We start from the raw sequence: 15,281 nt of genomic DNA, 5'->3' as shown, positions 1-15,281 counted from the left end.
CCTTTTTCCTTTGGGGCTCCACACAGCTACTCCATGTCACTGCAAAGGAAGTTGACTTTCCATGTTCACAGGGTGGAGCTTTTGACTTGGGCGTGAGCTAGTTAGTGTAGGGTATCCCCTGGCCACAGTGATTGGTTCAGGGACGTGTACGTAACCTAAGGTGGGACGATCAGAGTGAGAGTCTTAGTGTTTTTGCTTGAGATTCAAGGGAAAAGTGCTCTCCTTCCACAGGATTCGGAGTGCTGAGGAGATGCCGGTCGCCATCTTGCATCTCTGAGGGGACACCCCACCTGAGAATTGGACCTCCTCAAGAGAAGCGATGCTGAGAAGTGGCAAGGAGAAAACAGGGGCCAATGTCATTTGGGGCTACCTCAAGCTGAACCTGAGGCCAGACTACTCCAGAGACTTCTCAGACACGTGAGCCAATAAATTCTGGTTTGAGCCATTTTAGATTAAGCTTTCTGCTCTTGAACCCCCTCCTCCAAATCCTGCTTGCTATATGGGCCTGGCACAGAGTTTTGGGGTTCGTGACACATTCCGCCTGCCTTGGGAGTCATGGTGAGCACCTTCTGTGGCCTCCTCTACACTCAGCTTGGGGGACTATATCCCCTCGGGGTGGGGTCAACGCTAGACTGGGAGTCTTAACCTCTCTGAGTTTAGGAGTTTGTGGCTCTGTGATTCTAGGTCTTGGTGGCCCCGGGACACTACAAGTTCTGTACACGGAGGGTTGAGTTCGACAGGCCTCACCTGTGGAAGCTATAATGCCCTTTCCCAAGATGCTTGATCTTGAAGCTTCCTGAGGAGGTGGGGATGGTGATCTTCTCCAGCTCCTTCTCCAGCACGGCCACTCCTTGCTGGCAGGCTGAGGGGCGAGAAAAGGGGTGACAGTCAGAGGCACAGCCTGTCCCTGTCCATATCAGGGGTCGGCTAGGGTTTTCTGTAAAGGTCAGATAGTAAATATTTTTGGGTTTGTGGCTCACGCGGTCTGTGTCACAACCACTCAGCTCTGCTGCGATTGCACCAAAGCAGCCACAGACGATAAGTAAGCGAATGGGTGTGGCTGTGTTCCAATAAAACTTTAAAACTTCATTTACGGACACTGAGATTTGAATTCCAGATAACTTCCACATATTATTCTTTGACTTTTTTTCAATCACTTAAAAATGTAAAATGTAAAAGCCATTGTTTGTTCACGGGCCATGCAAAAACATGTGGCCAGCCAAATTTGGCCCGAGGACTGTCGTTTGCCAATCCCTGGTCTAAAATATCACCCCAAGGGGCACCGGGGTGGCTCAGTCAGGTCATGATCTCATGGTTCATGGGTTCGAGTCCGGTGTGGGGCTCTGTGCTCACAGCCTGGAGCCTTGCTTTGGATTCGGTCTCCCTCTCTCTCTGCCTCTCCCCTGCTTACGCGCTGTCATTCTCTCTCTCTCAAAAATAATAAACGTTAAAAAACATTTTTAATAAAATAAAATATCACCCCAAACACCCAGTCATGCATTCTATGAGTATTCACGGAACACCTACTCTGCACCTCGCTCTGTGCTGTGCCCTCGCAAACACTCCATCTCTCTAACCTTTGGCCTCTCTCCACAGGACCTTTGCTTGTGCCATTTCTGCTGCTTAGGAAACCCTTCCCTCCCACCTTCACCTGGTTAACTTCTGGTCCGCTCGATCCTCACTTCCTCCGGGAACCTTCTCTGACCCAGGAGACGAAAGCAATCCTCCTTGTTATCATTCTCGTGATGCCACGGGCATGACTGTTTGTAATTGTACATCTATGCATGTGACGCTGTGGTTACCACCTCTCCCAACTGCTAGACAGGAACCCTTCAAGGCTCGCAGCGGCCACATCCGTTTTGTTGATGAATGTGGCCCCTCCATTTACCGTAGTGATCGGCACTTACTATTAGAAGGCACTTAATATTGGGTGAATAAATGAACGAATGCCCAAAGTCAGGAATCCTGCCATCAGTTAGGTGGCTAACGGCGTCCAAGGACCCGTCGAAAGGCAGACGTGTTACTTGAGAAGGAGGAAGTGGTAAGAAGAGGGATCCCAGGCTTTGTGTTTTCCAACAGCCAGTGGAAATGACGTCTCCCCCCACATTTACTCTTATTCTGTGCCAGGCACTGATCTGAGCTCTGTACACGTATTAAGCTATTGAATCTGAAAACCCCCGGGAGGAGGTCCTGTCACCACCCCCAAGTCACAGGTGAGGAGGAGGAAATTTGGGAAAGTGGCCACACAGCTGACAAGTGATGACCCTTCAAATCCTGACCCTTCCGGTCCCGGAGCCCGTGCACTGGGCCAGGTCTTAAAGGATCTCAAATGCCATGCTAAAGGATCAGGACATCTTCTGAAGGCAGGGACACGAGCAGATTTGCCGTATTTCAGGACACCCACTCTGGTTGCCACATGGGGAAACTGAGTCTGCTGTGACAGAACACGAAGACTTCTGGGTTTAAAAGCTGAGCCCAGGCCTCTGCTCCCAGGAAGCCTTCAAGGCCACCCCGTACTCTTGTCTCCGAGCTCACGTGGAGCCTTCTGCCTGCACCTGGGATTCAGAGATGTCCTGCCTGGGTTGGGGAAGGAATTCGGGGGTGGGGTGCCAGGTCCCCCTGAGTTCTGTCCCCGTTCCCTCAGCCGCAGGCCAGCCCATGAGGGTCTGCCTTCTCCTTGGTCTGACCTCTGCGCGCCTGGATCTCCCGCACTGTTCCACAGTTCATCTCTCTGCCACTGGGGGGCAGCGTCGAGCAGCCCCGCGCGGGGAAGGTGGGGGGCATGAGCCAAGACTGGTGGCGAGATCTAGGCGCGCACTTCCCTAGTGCCTCCTCCAAGCTTCAGTTTGCTCATCTGTGGATGTTGCTGGTGACGGGTATGTCCTACCCAGGGTTGAAATAAAGATGAAATGACCGGCACAGAGTGGAGCGGCAGGGGCTGTTTTATGCCACTCTTTCCTCTGTCTGGACCCGGATGAATGGCCTGGGGGGACCCTCTCTGGTACATCCAGATGGGTAATGTGCGCAGTGTGGCTGCCAAGCCCCTGCCCTGGGGGGAGACCGTGAAGAAGGGCCCTCCTCCCCCGTCCCCATCACTTAGCCTCCTCACAGGGCCTGGGCTCTGCCCACGCTGAAGATGGAGCCAGGAATCTCAAGGCAAAACTCAATCTCAAGACTGAGAATCAGCTTTGGGGGGAAGAGAAGGGCCTAGAAGCCTGAGCTGGCAGTTGGGTAGAGAGAGGGAGGAGACCATGAGGACCCTCAGGGGCCTGAGCACTGGACGTGGAGTCCTCCAGATCGGCACTCCAATCCCAACCCTGCCTGCCACCTTGCAGCTCTGTGACCTTGGGCCACTCACCTTGCCTCGGTTTCTTCATATACATGACAGGGGTCAGAGGGCCTCCTTTGAGGAGCTGTGAGCAGGCCATGCACTGGAGTTAAAGGACTGCACACAGGAGGTGCTCGATAAGTGCTCCTTAGGGGCAGGAGAGAAGGGAAGGAAGGCGTCTGATTACCGTAGTCCAGGCCTTTCTGGGTGATCCTGGCCACAACGCCGGGGTTCGTGGTCGCGATCACAGCTGTGCCCAGGGTGGCCAGCACCACCAGGGTCGCTCGTGTCAGTGCCTTGTCAGGTTCCCTGGCCATGTTCTGTCCTCCAGAGCCGCCAAAGCCTCGAGGCCTTGGAGGGGAGCCAGGCATCTATAAAGGATCTGGCGGGGGGGGGGGGGGCGGGGGGGGAATGCAAACCAGTAAAATGTAGAAAGGAGGAAGGAACCCAGGCAGGGGAGGGAGAGGGGGAAGCCACAGCCCCAGAGGTGGCCAGAGTGGAGCCTGAGAGCTGGGGGGGGAGGGGGGCGCGGGGGAGGGGGGCACTGTGTGTGTGTGTGTGTGTGTGTGCACACGCTTGTGTGTAACAGGATGAGACTTTTGGCTCTGGGCATCATCCCCTCCCTAAGTATCCCCACCCCCTTCTCTGAGCCCCCGCCCAAATCCCTCCACCTACAAACCTTCTTGAAGCTGTGGGGTAGGAACATCAGGATTCATTATATTTTCCTTCCCCGCCCCCCCCCATCCTTTTGAGGCATAATGGTCACACAAAATTGTATGCCTGTTTTTTAATGCTTATTTTTGAGAGACAGCATGAGCGGGGGAGGGGCAGAGACAGAGGGAGACACAGAATCCCAAGCAGGCTCCAGGCTCCGAGCTGTCGGCACAGAGCCCAAGGCGGGGCTCGAACCCGTGAACCGTGAGATCATGACCCGAGCTGCAGTTGGACGCACAACCGACTGAGCCACCCAGGCCCCTAAAACTGTATCCATTTAAAGTATACAGCGTGATGATTTGATATATGTATACATTGTGGAATAATTGCCACAGCCAAGCTGATTAACACAGGCATCACCTTATACAGCTATCCTTTCTTGATAGTGTGTGTGTGTGGGTGGGGGGGTGAGGGGAGACACTTAAAATCTCTTGGTTTAGCGAATTCCAAGTACACAATATAGTATTCTTAACTGTACTTTACCATGTTGTACGTTAGCTCCCCAGAATTCATTCACGTCATAACTGGAAGTTACATTTTTCTTTCCACTTTTGATATCCTTGATATTTCCCATAGTAAAACAGTTTCCAAAAACAGACTCTTTCGTATTTTCTTGTCCTAAGAAGCAGTAGGGGATAATGAAATGCTCGAACTTTGGAGTCCAGTAGCTTAGCTGTGGTTTTTTTTTTTTTTTTTTTTTTTGAATTTTTTTTTTTTCAACGTTTATTTATTTTGGGGACAGAGAGACAGAGCATGAACGGGGGAGGGGCAGAGAGAGAGGGAGACACAGAATCGGAAACAGGCTCCAGGCTCCGAGCCATCGGCCCAGAGCCCGACGCGGGGCTCGAACTCACGGAGCGCGAGATCGTGACCTGGCTGAAGTCGGACGCCCAACCGACTGCGCCACCCAGGCGCCCCTAGCTGTGGTTTTAAAATTTTTTTTTTTTTTAAAGTTTATTTATTTTTGGGACAGAGAGAGACAGAGCATGAACGGGGGAGGGGCAGAGAGAGAGGGAGACACAGAATCGGAAACAGGCTCCAGGCTCTGAGTCATCAGCCCAGAGCCCGACGCGGGGCTCGAACTCACGGACCGCGAGATCGTGACCTGGCTGAAGTCGGACGCTTAACCGACTGCGCCACCCAGGCGCCCCGCTTAGCTGTGGTTTTAAATTTTTTTTTTTTTCAACATTTATTTATTTTTGGGACAGAGAGAGACAGAGCATGAACGGGCGAGGGGCAGAGAGAGAGGGAGACACAGAATCGGAAACAGGCTCCAGGCTCTGAGCCATCAGCCCAGAGCCTGACGCGGGGCTCGAACTCACGGACCGCGAGATCGTGACCTGGCTGAAGTCGGACGCTCAACCGACTGCGCCACCCAGGCGCCCCTTAGCTGTGGTTTTAAATCGGAGCCCTGTCACTCTCTGGTGGTTTGACCTTGGTCAAGCCCCTTAACGCCTGTGAAACTCAATTTCCTCTTCGGTAAAGTGGGGATAATCAGAGTACCCTCACTTCTGGGATGGTTGTGAAGACAGAGAGGGCTTTAAACCATGCAAAGCAGTGGGCACAATGCCCCCGCATAATAAGCACAGAAATGGTAGCTATTAATGCCTCTCTGACTTTAAAAGTAATCCATGTTCATTGGCCAAAATTTGAGAAAGAACTAGGAGAAGAAAAATCGCATGCAATCCCCAAGTCTGGAGACACCAAGCAGAAGTGAGTTTTAGAGTACCCCTTCCGTGTTTTTTGAACAAAGCAAAATGGGATGACACTGGTCAGTTTTTTTTTAAAAAATTTTTCTAATGCTTATTTATTTTTTAAAGAGAGAGACAGAGCATGAGCAGGGGAGACGCAGAGAGAGAGGGAGACACAGAATCCCAAGCAGGCTCCAGGCTCTGAGCTGTCAGCACAGAGCCCGACGTGGGGCTCGAACTCACAGACCGCGAGATCATGACCTGAGCCGAAGTCGGACATTCGACTGACTGAGCCACCCAGGCGCCCCCACACTGGTCAGTTTTGTAAAGTTCCCTGTTTCCGATGAACGGTACGTAGTGAATGACCCCCCCCCCCAGCACTACGCGCACCATATGTCATTGTCATTGCTTCCACGCCCCACATGCTTCTACGCGCACCATATGTCGTTGCTTCCACGCCCCACAGTGTTCTGCACCAAGCTTTTTTTTGCTCCTTTTTCCCTCTTCCTTTGACAGATGTGGGACCTGAGGCTTGGACAGGGGAAGTGTTCTTCCCCCAGTCACACAGCTAGCTGCTGGCAGAGCTGGGACTCAAATGCAGGTTGTCAGGCATATCCCACATCAGCCTGAGTCCTTGAGCGCCTGCAGGGGGGTGGGGAGGTGGGGGAGGTGCAGCCACTCTCCACACCCCCACCCCAGCTTTCCAGACAGGTCTCCGTCTTCTTCGCCCCTGCCCCTGCCTTTGCCGCAGCCTCAGGCCCTGGGTGGGCGGGAACCCCACCGGGCAGCCGGTTCAGTCTCCATGGTGATGAGAGGAGGGGCGGGGCTGCTGAGGGGGAGGCCAGCTTCTCTCCTGCTGGGTCCCCATCAGCCCCCTGGTGCCCCGTCTCCTCGTCTCCTCCTCGTCTCCTCTAATTTTATGAAAGTCTAATGACGGAGGATGTGAGACCCGAGGTTTTTTGTTTTTGTTTTGTTTTGTTTCTCCTTCTCTTTGCCTGGTGCTAAAAGGCTCTCCCTTCCTGCCCCCATCCACAACAAGAATCCTTCTGGCTTGCTTGAGAATAAAAAATGGTGGCCACCCCTGGCATCTACTATGTGCCAGACGCTTTGCATATATTATCTCCAAGCCTAAAAACAGCCCTCGAGGGAGGGCTGAGAGGGAGGGGTGATTATTCTCCATTTTGGAGATGAGGAAACTGAGCGATCGTGTCCCTGGCAAGGTCACACCGCCTTTCATGGAGAGAAGACTTCTTCCGCTTACTTGGAGCCATTGCCAGGAGGACTCGTCACCCTGGGCCCTCACCCTGGCTCTACCTTCTTGGCCCCCCAGAGTCAGATGCCTGTGTCTGTACGAGGAAGAGAGCGCCGAGCAGCAGCCGAGACACCTAGACTGATGATTTGTCAAAAACTTAGATTTTGAAAAAAAATGATCTCATACAGATTTGAACACTTGCAGTTCTCACTGCCCCCAAATTCCCCGAGTCCCCTGGGCCCAGGCAGCTGTTGCATCTGTGAGGGTGTCAGACAGGAAAGGAGCGTTATGATGGAATTCATGTGACTGTGACTTACATTGCCACCAAAACGAAATCTTAAAGCCAACTGGCAGAGTTTCTGCACAAGCCACCCCCCCCCACTTCCACGCCCAGCCAAATCCTTTTCAGTGCTGCCACTGGCCATGGAGGTGCCTCACTGCTTCACATCTGACTCTCTACCGAGTCACAGAAATCCCCAGTTGACACTGGCTTCCACAATAGGCACATTATCTCAGAGGACTCCAAAGAGACAGGGCAGGTTTACGCTGATTCAGCAGCTAGCAGACATTTGCCATCTCTCCACCTCTCTGCTCTGGCGTCTCAGATCTACCTTCACCCTGGCTTCTTTCATGGCTGCAAGATGGCTGCAGCGGCTCCAGCCATTGCAGCTAAGCAAGCTTCTTCCAGTGTCTCCTCTTCCTCTGCTCCTCTTCCTCCTCTTCCTCCTCTTTGTTGGGTCTTATCGTTACTGTAAAATATTCCAAACATGTAGATAGGAATAGACTACCCAGGTTTATAAAATCTTCACATTATGCCATACTTACCTCCTATAGTTTCTTTCCGATCTGTGAATTTTAATACACGTGTAGCTATATGTAAGGATTAGAATTTGCCCACCGTCCTCTCAAACTCTCTCCTCCTGTCCCGACTCACCATTGCTGCAAGCGTAAGGAAAATACAGCATCCCTACAGGAATTCCAAGGTGGGGTGGATCCAAGATAGTTAATTCAGGTTTTGTCCATCTTTCTACTCTGTGGTCCTTGGGAAGCCGACTTTTCCCAGAGGCAAGCGCATCGGGTTTAGAGCAGGTGGGTCCGTCGTGGCCACCAGGCTACCCCACTCTCTGTGCGACCCTGATCACAGAATCCTTTCCGAAATCCAGGTTCCTTATTGAAAGATGGGGAGACAGCGCCAGTCGTGTGATGTGTTCTGAGGGCTGAGCTCATGTGTGAATCAGTCTGCACGGAGAAGGCGTTCGGTACGTAGTCTTAGTTCAGTCACTGGCTGGCTGGAGCGTCCCGAAACCGCCAGGAAAACATGGCAGGGGCGCTACAGACTGAGCTCTCCGTCCTCTGAGCCTTGGGTCTGGGCTTGACGTGTGCAAGAGAGAGGAGTCCGTGGCTCGCATCCCCTCTGGGAGCCGCCTGGTGCTGTGAGCAGTGGCCGGTTGCCACACAGCAGTCGAGAGTGTGGGCTGGGAACCTTACAGACCTGGGCCCACATCCCAGCTCGCCGCCTGCCCGCTGTGTGAGTTTCGGCTGGTAGCCTAACCTTGCTGAACCCCGCGTTCCCCCGTGGTCCCCACTTTATCCTCAAGCAAGAGTACTTCGTGGAGGTCTGACCGCAACGTGCACTATGTACAAGGCAATCAGACGCTGCACTGTGTGGATGACCCCTTGAGAGGGTGTCTCCCCGACCTTGTTATACTAAGGAAGTGCCTCCTTCTGAGCCTCTGTCTCATAAACGGGCCCTTTGGGATTCGCTGGTCGGGGAGGTGTGGGCAGATCTTCCTTATGGTATTATTATTATTATTCTTGTTGCCGCTGTTGTTGTTGTGGTTGTAATTGCTTCAAAGCCCAGAGTAGATCACAAGATATATTTAATGGTGAACAAATGAAAGGAGGGTCAGAACCCAGAGCATGAATTCCAGACGATGTGTGTTTGGAGCCTGAGAAGCTCAAGCGCAGCCTGACCTGACGATCCCCCAAGGCTTCCAGAAGGAGGCGACCTTGGCCCTGGAGTGCCAGCCCACCTGAGTGTGGTGCTGGCGGAAAGCCGGCCTCTGAGACTGAAGGCGCTGGCCGTGCACAGAGGTTAGTTTCTGCAAAGAGCTGAGTCGCCCTCCCAGGGGACGGCAGGGACAGAGCGTGGCTCTCACTTCTTTCTCTCCGAACAGCTTCACCTCTGTTACGACACGGGCTCTGGCAGGCTGGGCCTCTTCCAGCCCGAGGGAGGGTCACAGGAAGTAAGGCAACATGCAGTTGCCAAATGGCCAAGGGCCTCCAACAGCCAAGGCCAAGTCCCCTCGGCCACATGCGGAAATCGGCGCCTGTGCTCAGCCAGCCCCGGGGGCCGAGGATGGTGGTCCCAAGGAGAACTGTTGCTGGGAAAGAGCAAATGATCCCTGCCTGGCCCTACCCAGGGTGATAAGAGCACGGGGCCGGGGACACAGACAGGCGGGGATGAGAGGAAGCCAGTGACAGACAAGGGCCTGGCTTTGGCTTTGCCTCTACGTGGCCCTGCCTCTCTGGACTCCAGGGTCCCCGTCCATAAGAGCAGCCTCCATCTTTGGAGGGCTTAAACCGTGCCAGGAATGAAGCCAGGCCTTTGGCTAACGTTCCCTTTTAATCCTCCCCCATCTCTGAAAGTAGGTCTCCTTGGCTCCATTTCACAGATGAGAAGCTTGAGGCTCAGAACCGTGAACCAGCTTGCCCAGGGCCACACAGCTGAGAGGTGGCAAAGGGATGTTGAGGGCTTCTGAATGAGGGGACAGAGGACGTCCTGCCAGGTTGTGGGGTGACAGACCAGGTGGAGGGAACAGCTTGAGCCAAGGCACGGAGGGTGAAGATCCCCAGGGGCCGCAGTGTGGACTGCAAGGGGGAAGGTGCTGGGGGAGGGCCGTGGGGCCAGGCCGTGGTCTTGTTCTTGGGGACCAGGGACCACCCAAGTTTTTCAAGTACGAAGGTCGGCCCAAGACCCGTAGCTGGATTTGCAGCTGGTGGGCCGAGGAAAACCACAGCAAATTTAGCAACTCTTTTAAATGAATTTGCATTTTTCTGGCCCCCCCTTTGCAGGCATTTGACATGAGGAGCTGGGGGCGTGTTTTGATGATATTTGATGGTGTGGCGAAGGGACCTCTGAATGCCCAAAAGTTGCCCTGTCCGTTCCCTGCCCTCCCCCCCACCCCCCCACCCTGCCCGGCCCTCACTACACCTGGGAGCTGAACCCAGAGACCGTCCTGTTCAGAAACAAAGTATTGATTCATTGTCATCTGGGCCAGTGGCCAGTGGCCGGGCTGGGCAGGAGCCAGAAGGCAGTGGGACGGGCCTCTTCCCCCTGCCCAGCCCTTCTCGTCCCGGCCTTGGGCTGGCCTCTGTGCTGCGTGGGGGGAGGAATCCCAAGGATGGCTGGCTTGGCTGGTGGGGGAGAGAGGGAGAGAGTTTGCGATTACTAACCAGTCGCACAGTTTGAAGAACAGAGAAAGGGACCCTGGGCCTCCAGCCACAGAAGCTAGGACACCAAGGCCTAGCGGCGTCCTAAATCCGACTGATCGGAGCAGTAACTCCAAATTCCTAGGGGTCGGGGAAGGGCCAGAGATCAGAGAGGCAGGTGGGGTGAGGGTTTCTTCCCCCTGACTTGAGGACGTGTGCCAGGCCCCCAGACAATGCTTCATGGCCACGTGGGTTTGCAGACCCTTGGAAAGAAAGTCAGAGCCTCTATCCCCGTGCCCACTGCGAGTACCCACAGCCTAGAGGCCAAGGCTTCCTTGGTGACAGTTGGGACCATGGAAGGACTTGGAACCGAGATGTGCTTTCGTTATCGGGTAACATTTATGGGACACGAACTCGACACAAACGCACACAGTGGCCGCCTGAGCCGCTCAATTAATTTTTAAGAAGTTCACTCTGCCTTCGCGGTAGAGGCCTGGAGAACTTCCTACGATTCCACAAGTCAAACTCTAATCCTTGGCGCAATTCCTTTTCTGCTCCGATTAGCCACAGTTGCTCTCTGTTGCTTGCAGTTAGGAACAACACCCGCGTCTGTGCTGTGTACAAGGGCACACACGTGTGGCTCTAAGGAACTGAGGCGGCCACAGGGACAAGTACCACCACAGGCAGTGTCCTCGGGTCGGTTCCCAGGTGCCTGAGAGTCTGAAGGTGGTTTCTTTTTGGAGAGAAAAGGCAGACGAGCCTTCACAAAATGGCTCCATGTGCCACATCTCATTTAACTCTCTCCACGAAGGAAGGGGTTAGCATTCACGTTGGACAGATAAAGACACCGAAGGTCGGGAAGGTTGGCAGGTCTCAGAGCGACTAGGGGATGGGGCTGAGGAGAAGTCCACACCCTGGCCTCCTCCCACCACACCCTCTTCCTGCCCCATGACGTTGACGCACTGAGGGCTCAGTGGCCGGAGAGGTAGCTAGGTGGGTGTTGACGGAGACACAGCTCTGTGACGTCGCCCAGAGGAAACCCTGGCTGGGCCAGTGAGCGCCTCCCTTCCCCCGCCACCACACGTCTCCCAGCACATCAGTGGGTTCTGACGTGGGCCGTCCACGGGCTCCAAGAGAGATCAGTCCATGGGGTGCCCTGCCGGCCATCAAGAGCCTACTGTGTCCCTTGTCCTGTGGTATGCATTCCTCAAAGGGTGAACAACTTTGGGGCTCTGCCCGCAAGTTGCTGCCAGTCCAACTGGGGATGAGGTGACTGCTATAAACTGGGGCCACCCTTGCTGGGCCAGAGCTGGCGCTCTGCACGCGTAATGGGACACCGTTGTTGATGGCTGGAGATACTCAGTCTCTGCTCAAGCCCTGCCTGCTAAAAAGAGCCTGGCTTTGCCGACTCAGCTTCTTCCGTCCCCTGCCACCTGAGGAGGGGGCTGCAGGGTTTTCTGGAGTTCTGGATGAAGAGGGTGGGGAAGGACCAAGGTTCTAGGTTCTAGGGTCCCCTCTGGGGACAGATCTGGAATCTACATGTGAACAACAAAGATTCTTACCTGTTTCCTGATTTATCCTAAGTATGGCTCCTGGCATCCAGTAGGTGCTCAGTACATGCCTGTTGGCTGAACCAAGGGAGTTTGGAGCAGGAGGACCCCGAGAGACATGGCAGAGATGGAGGCGAGGGAAGCGGCTGGCTGAAGAGACGGAAAGATTAGAAAGTGTTTCTGTAGACTGTGAGTATTCCCTTCAGGATGCTCTAAATCACCATGAAGAACTTGACCCGTTTTAAATTCATCCGGGGGGTGTCGGGTCTGCGACCCTGAGACCGCCACATGCCCTGGGATGGGGCCAGTAGGCTCATACATCTATCGGCTAGATTCCCACAACAATCCCTTTATTTTTTAAATTTTTTAATGTTTATTATTTATTTTAGAGAGAGAGAGAGAGAGTGAGCGAGGGAGGGGCAGAGAGAGAGGGAGACACCGAATCTGGAGGCTCCAGGCTCTGAGCTGTCAGCACAGAGCCCGACGTGGGGCTCGAACCCACAAACTTTGAGATCATGACCTGAGCCGAAGTTGGAAGCTTGACCGACTGAGCCTCCCAGGCACCCGATGCAACAATCCTTCTAAACATTACTGACACTTAAATGAGCCAGGTATCCTTCTAAGCTATTTGTACGTGCACACCCGCACATATGCACACACAACATCCTGACGATGTCCACACCATCTTTATCCCCGTGTTACCGGGGAAGATACGGAGGCACAGAGAAGTTAGGTAACTGGCCCAGGGACACACAGCGGTAAGTAACGAAGTGGGAGTTGATCTGGCGGGTGCCAGAGGCCACCCTCTTGACCTTAACAGTTATCTACAAGAGCCTGGGGAGCGAGGGAGGGGTGAGCCGGCTCTGAGGGGCAGGCTGCCCTGAACGAGACTTCTGAGTCTGAATTTCTGTCCCTCCTTCCAGTCCCCGGCCTTGTCTGCCCAGGGAGGAAAAATAAACATTGACAGGACAAGACTCAGGGTTCATTCGGGGGCTGCTGTTTTCCCAGCTGCAGAGTGGCCGTCTCCTCCCAGCGTCCCCAAGCCAGCCCTGGACTCCAGCGGCTCCAAAGAGCCAGGACAAAGTGTGCTCATCATGGGAAAATGAGCAAACACAGGAGCAAAAGAAAATAAAGATGAGCTGTAACCCCTGCGCTCAGAGAGACTCCTGGACACCGTTTACGATGCTTATCTGGCAGTTTGACTTTCTACCAGTGTGTGCATATGGGCGCGCACACACACACACACACACGGAAGCTCATTTTACAGTTGTAGGACATGGATATTCATCTGACGATACTGTGGATGTTAATTCCATCTCATTGAATTGTTCTCGCACAGCAGGTGTTTTTTTAGCTCTCACATTGCTGGCTCATTTCATTTACAACATGCGGCACATCTTACAGTTTGCATTTTGTTATTGAGGCGTCATTCGCCTACAGGAAGAGCCACCCTTTCTAGCGTTTAGGTCTCAGTTTTGAGCCGACTCACGGCCGTGTGATCACCACCATAATCAACACCAATCGCCTTCCTCCCCGACAAGTTCCCTGTACCCCTGTGTAGTCAGCCCCGCCCAACTCCCCAGCCCCCGGCAACCCCTGGTGTTTTCTTTTCCCAGAAATTTGCCTGTTCTGGAAAGTCATGTAAAAGGGATCACAGAGTATGCAGCCTTTGAGTCTGGCTTCCGTCCCTTCACATAGTGCACTGAGGTTAACCATGGAGCTACAATCTATCAGCAGTGTTTCTTTTTATTTTTTTTTCAACGTTTTTTTTTTTTTTTTTTTTTTTTTTTTATTTTTGGGACAGAGAGAGACAGAGCATGAACGGGGGAGGGGCAGAGAGAGAGGGAGACACAGAATCGGAAACAGGCTCCAGGCTCTGAGCCATCAGCCCAGAGCCCGACGCGAGGCTCGAACTCACGGACCGCGAGATCGTGACCTGGCTGAAGTCGGACGCTTAACCGACTGCGCCACCCAGGCGCCCCAGCAGTGTTTCTTTTTAGAGCTGAGTAATAATCCACTGTATGGATATACCACAGTTTGTTTATCCATTCCCCAGGTGAAAGAATCTGGGTTGTTTCCGGCTTTGGGTGATTATGATTAGAGCTGCTGTAAACATTCATGTGCAGGCTTTGGTGTAAACTTATGCTTTTATTTCTCTTTTGGAAATTCCTTAGGTTGGGATTGCCAGATCCTATGGTATGAGCCTAAACACACATCACATTTTGGGGGGGGATATGTAAAAAAAAAAAAACGAATTGCATTTATTTGTGGTGTTTTTTTTAATTTTTAAATTTTTAAAAATGTTTATTTGTTTTTCAGAGAAAGAGAGACAGAGCACAGGCAAGGGAGGGTTAGAGAGAGAGGGAGACACAGAATCTGAGGCGGGCTTTAGTCTCTGAGCTGTCAGCACAGAGCCCGACGCAGGGCTCAAACCCACGAACCATGAGATCATGACCTGAGCCAAAGTCGGACGCTTAACCGACTGAGCCACCCAGGGGCTCTTTATTTGTGTTTTTTTCATATTGTTATAACAATTCAAATAATACAGAGGAACAACTAACAGCTTACTGCAAATCCTTTCTTCTTTTTTTTTTTTTTTAATTTTTTTTTCAACGTTTATTTATTTTTGGGACAGAGAGAGACAGAGCATGAACGGGGGAGGGGCAGAGAGAGGGAGACACAGAATCGGAAACAGGCTCCAGGCTCTGAGCCATCAGCCCAGAGCCTGACGCGGGGCTCGAACTCACGGACCGCGAGATCGTGACCTGGTTGAAGTCGGACGCTTAACCGACTGCGCCACCCAGGCGCCCCATCCTTTCTTCTTTGTAATGTGTGTATAGACATCTTCTGGAGTACACAAAGAAGATTATACTGTATATGTGGTCCTACCACCTGCTGTTTTCAGTACGTCTGTGTTACCACGTTAAAACCCACCACACCTTTTTGGGTTGCTGCACAACATGCCGTTGTACGGATACACAAAAATGTATTTAAACAATCCCCTCTTGTTGGACAGACAAGTTGGTGGTTTTTATTTTTCGGTTCTTACAAACAACATCCTGCAACTAAGTATTGTTTCACATTGACAGTTATTTCTTCAGGATAAATTCCTAGGTGTGGACTTGCCGACATTAAGAGTCACAGGCCAGTTTATTTCATTTCACTTTTTCTTTAATATTTTTCTTTCTCTTGCATAGACGAGCAGCTGATATTCAGCCCAACCTGCGTTGCCAATCTGGGAAGAAAAGATGGCCTGTCAAATAAACAGTGCCGGAATAATTGGCTATTCAGAAGGAAGAAAATGGAAGTGATCC

The 15,281-nt window shown here is 52.7% G+C and overlaps 1 protein-coding gene and 1 long non-coding RNA gene across 3 annotated transcripts in view; one reads left to right on the top strand and one right to left on the bottom strand.

The window, feature by feature from the left end:
• The window catches only part of BPI (bactericidal permeability increasing protein), a 26,532-nt gene extending 22,849 nt beyond the window's left edge, over positions 1–3,683 (bottom strand). Inside the window, exons 1-2 of the mRNA XM_086702173.1 lie at positions 3,516–3,683; positions 748–862 (exon numbers count right to left, since the gene is read on the bottom strand). Of these exons, the coding sequence (XP_086558299.1) occupies positions 748–862; positions 3,516–3,645 (245 nt within the window). The 5' untranslated portion in view covers positions 3,646–3,683. The remainder of the gene's footprint in view (positions 1–747; positions 863–3,515) is intronic.
• On the top strand, positions 263–15,281 carry LOC147582725 (uncharacterized). 2 transcript variants are annotated; one of them, XR_015249457.1, is made up of 3 exons: positions 263–417; positions 5,863–6,083; positions 15,165–15,281. It is a non-coding gene; the product is annotated as an uncharacterized LOC147582725 (long non-coding RNA). The 2 variants fall into 2 exon arrangements; XR_015249456.1 differs by lacking the exon at positions 15,165–15,281 and adding an exon at positions 8,149–8,646.

This window comes from Puma concolor, chromosome A3 (assembly GCF_028749965.1).
Source record: "Puma concolor isolate L17-30 chromosome A3, mPumCon1.1.hap2, whole genome shotgun sequence".
Classification (NCBI taxonomy): domain Eukaryota; kingdom Metazoa; phylum Chordata; class Mammalia; order Carnivora; family Felidae; genus Puma; species Puma concolor.
The sequence above is the reverse complement of the archived record's forward strand: the minus strand, read 5'-3'. Positions and strand labels throughout refer to the sequence as shown.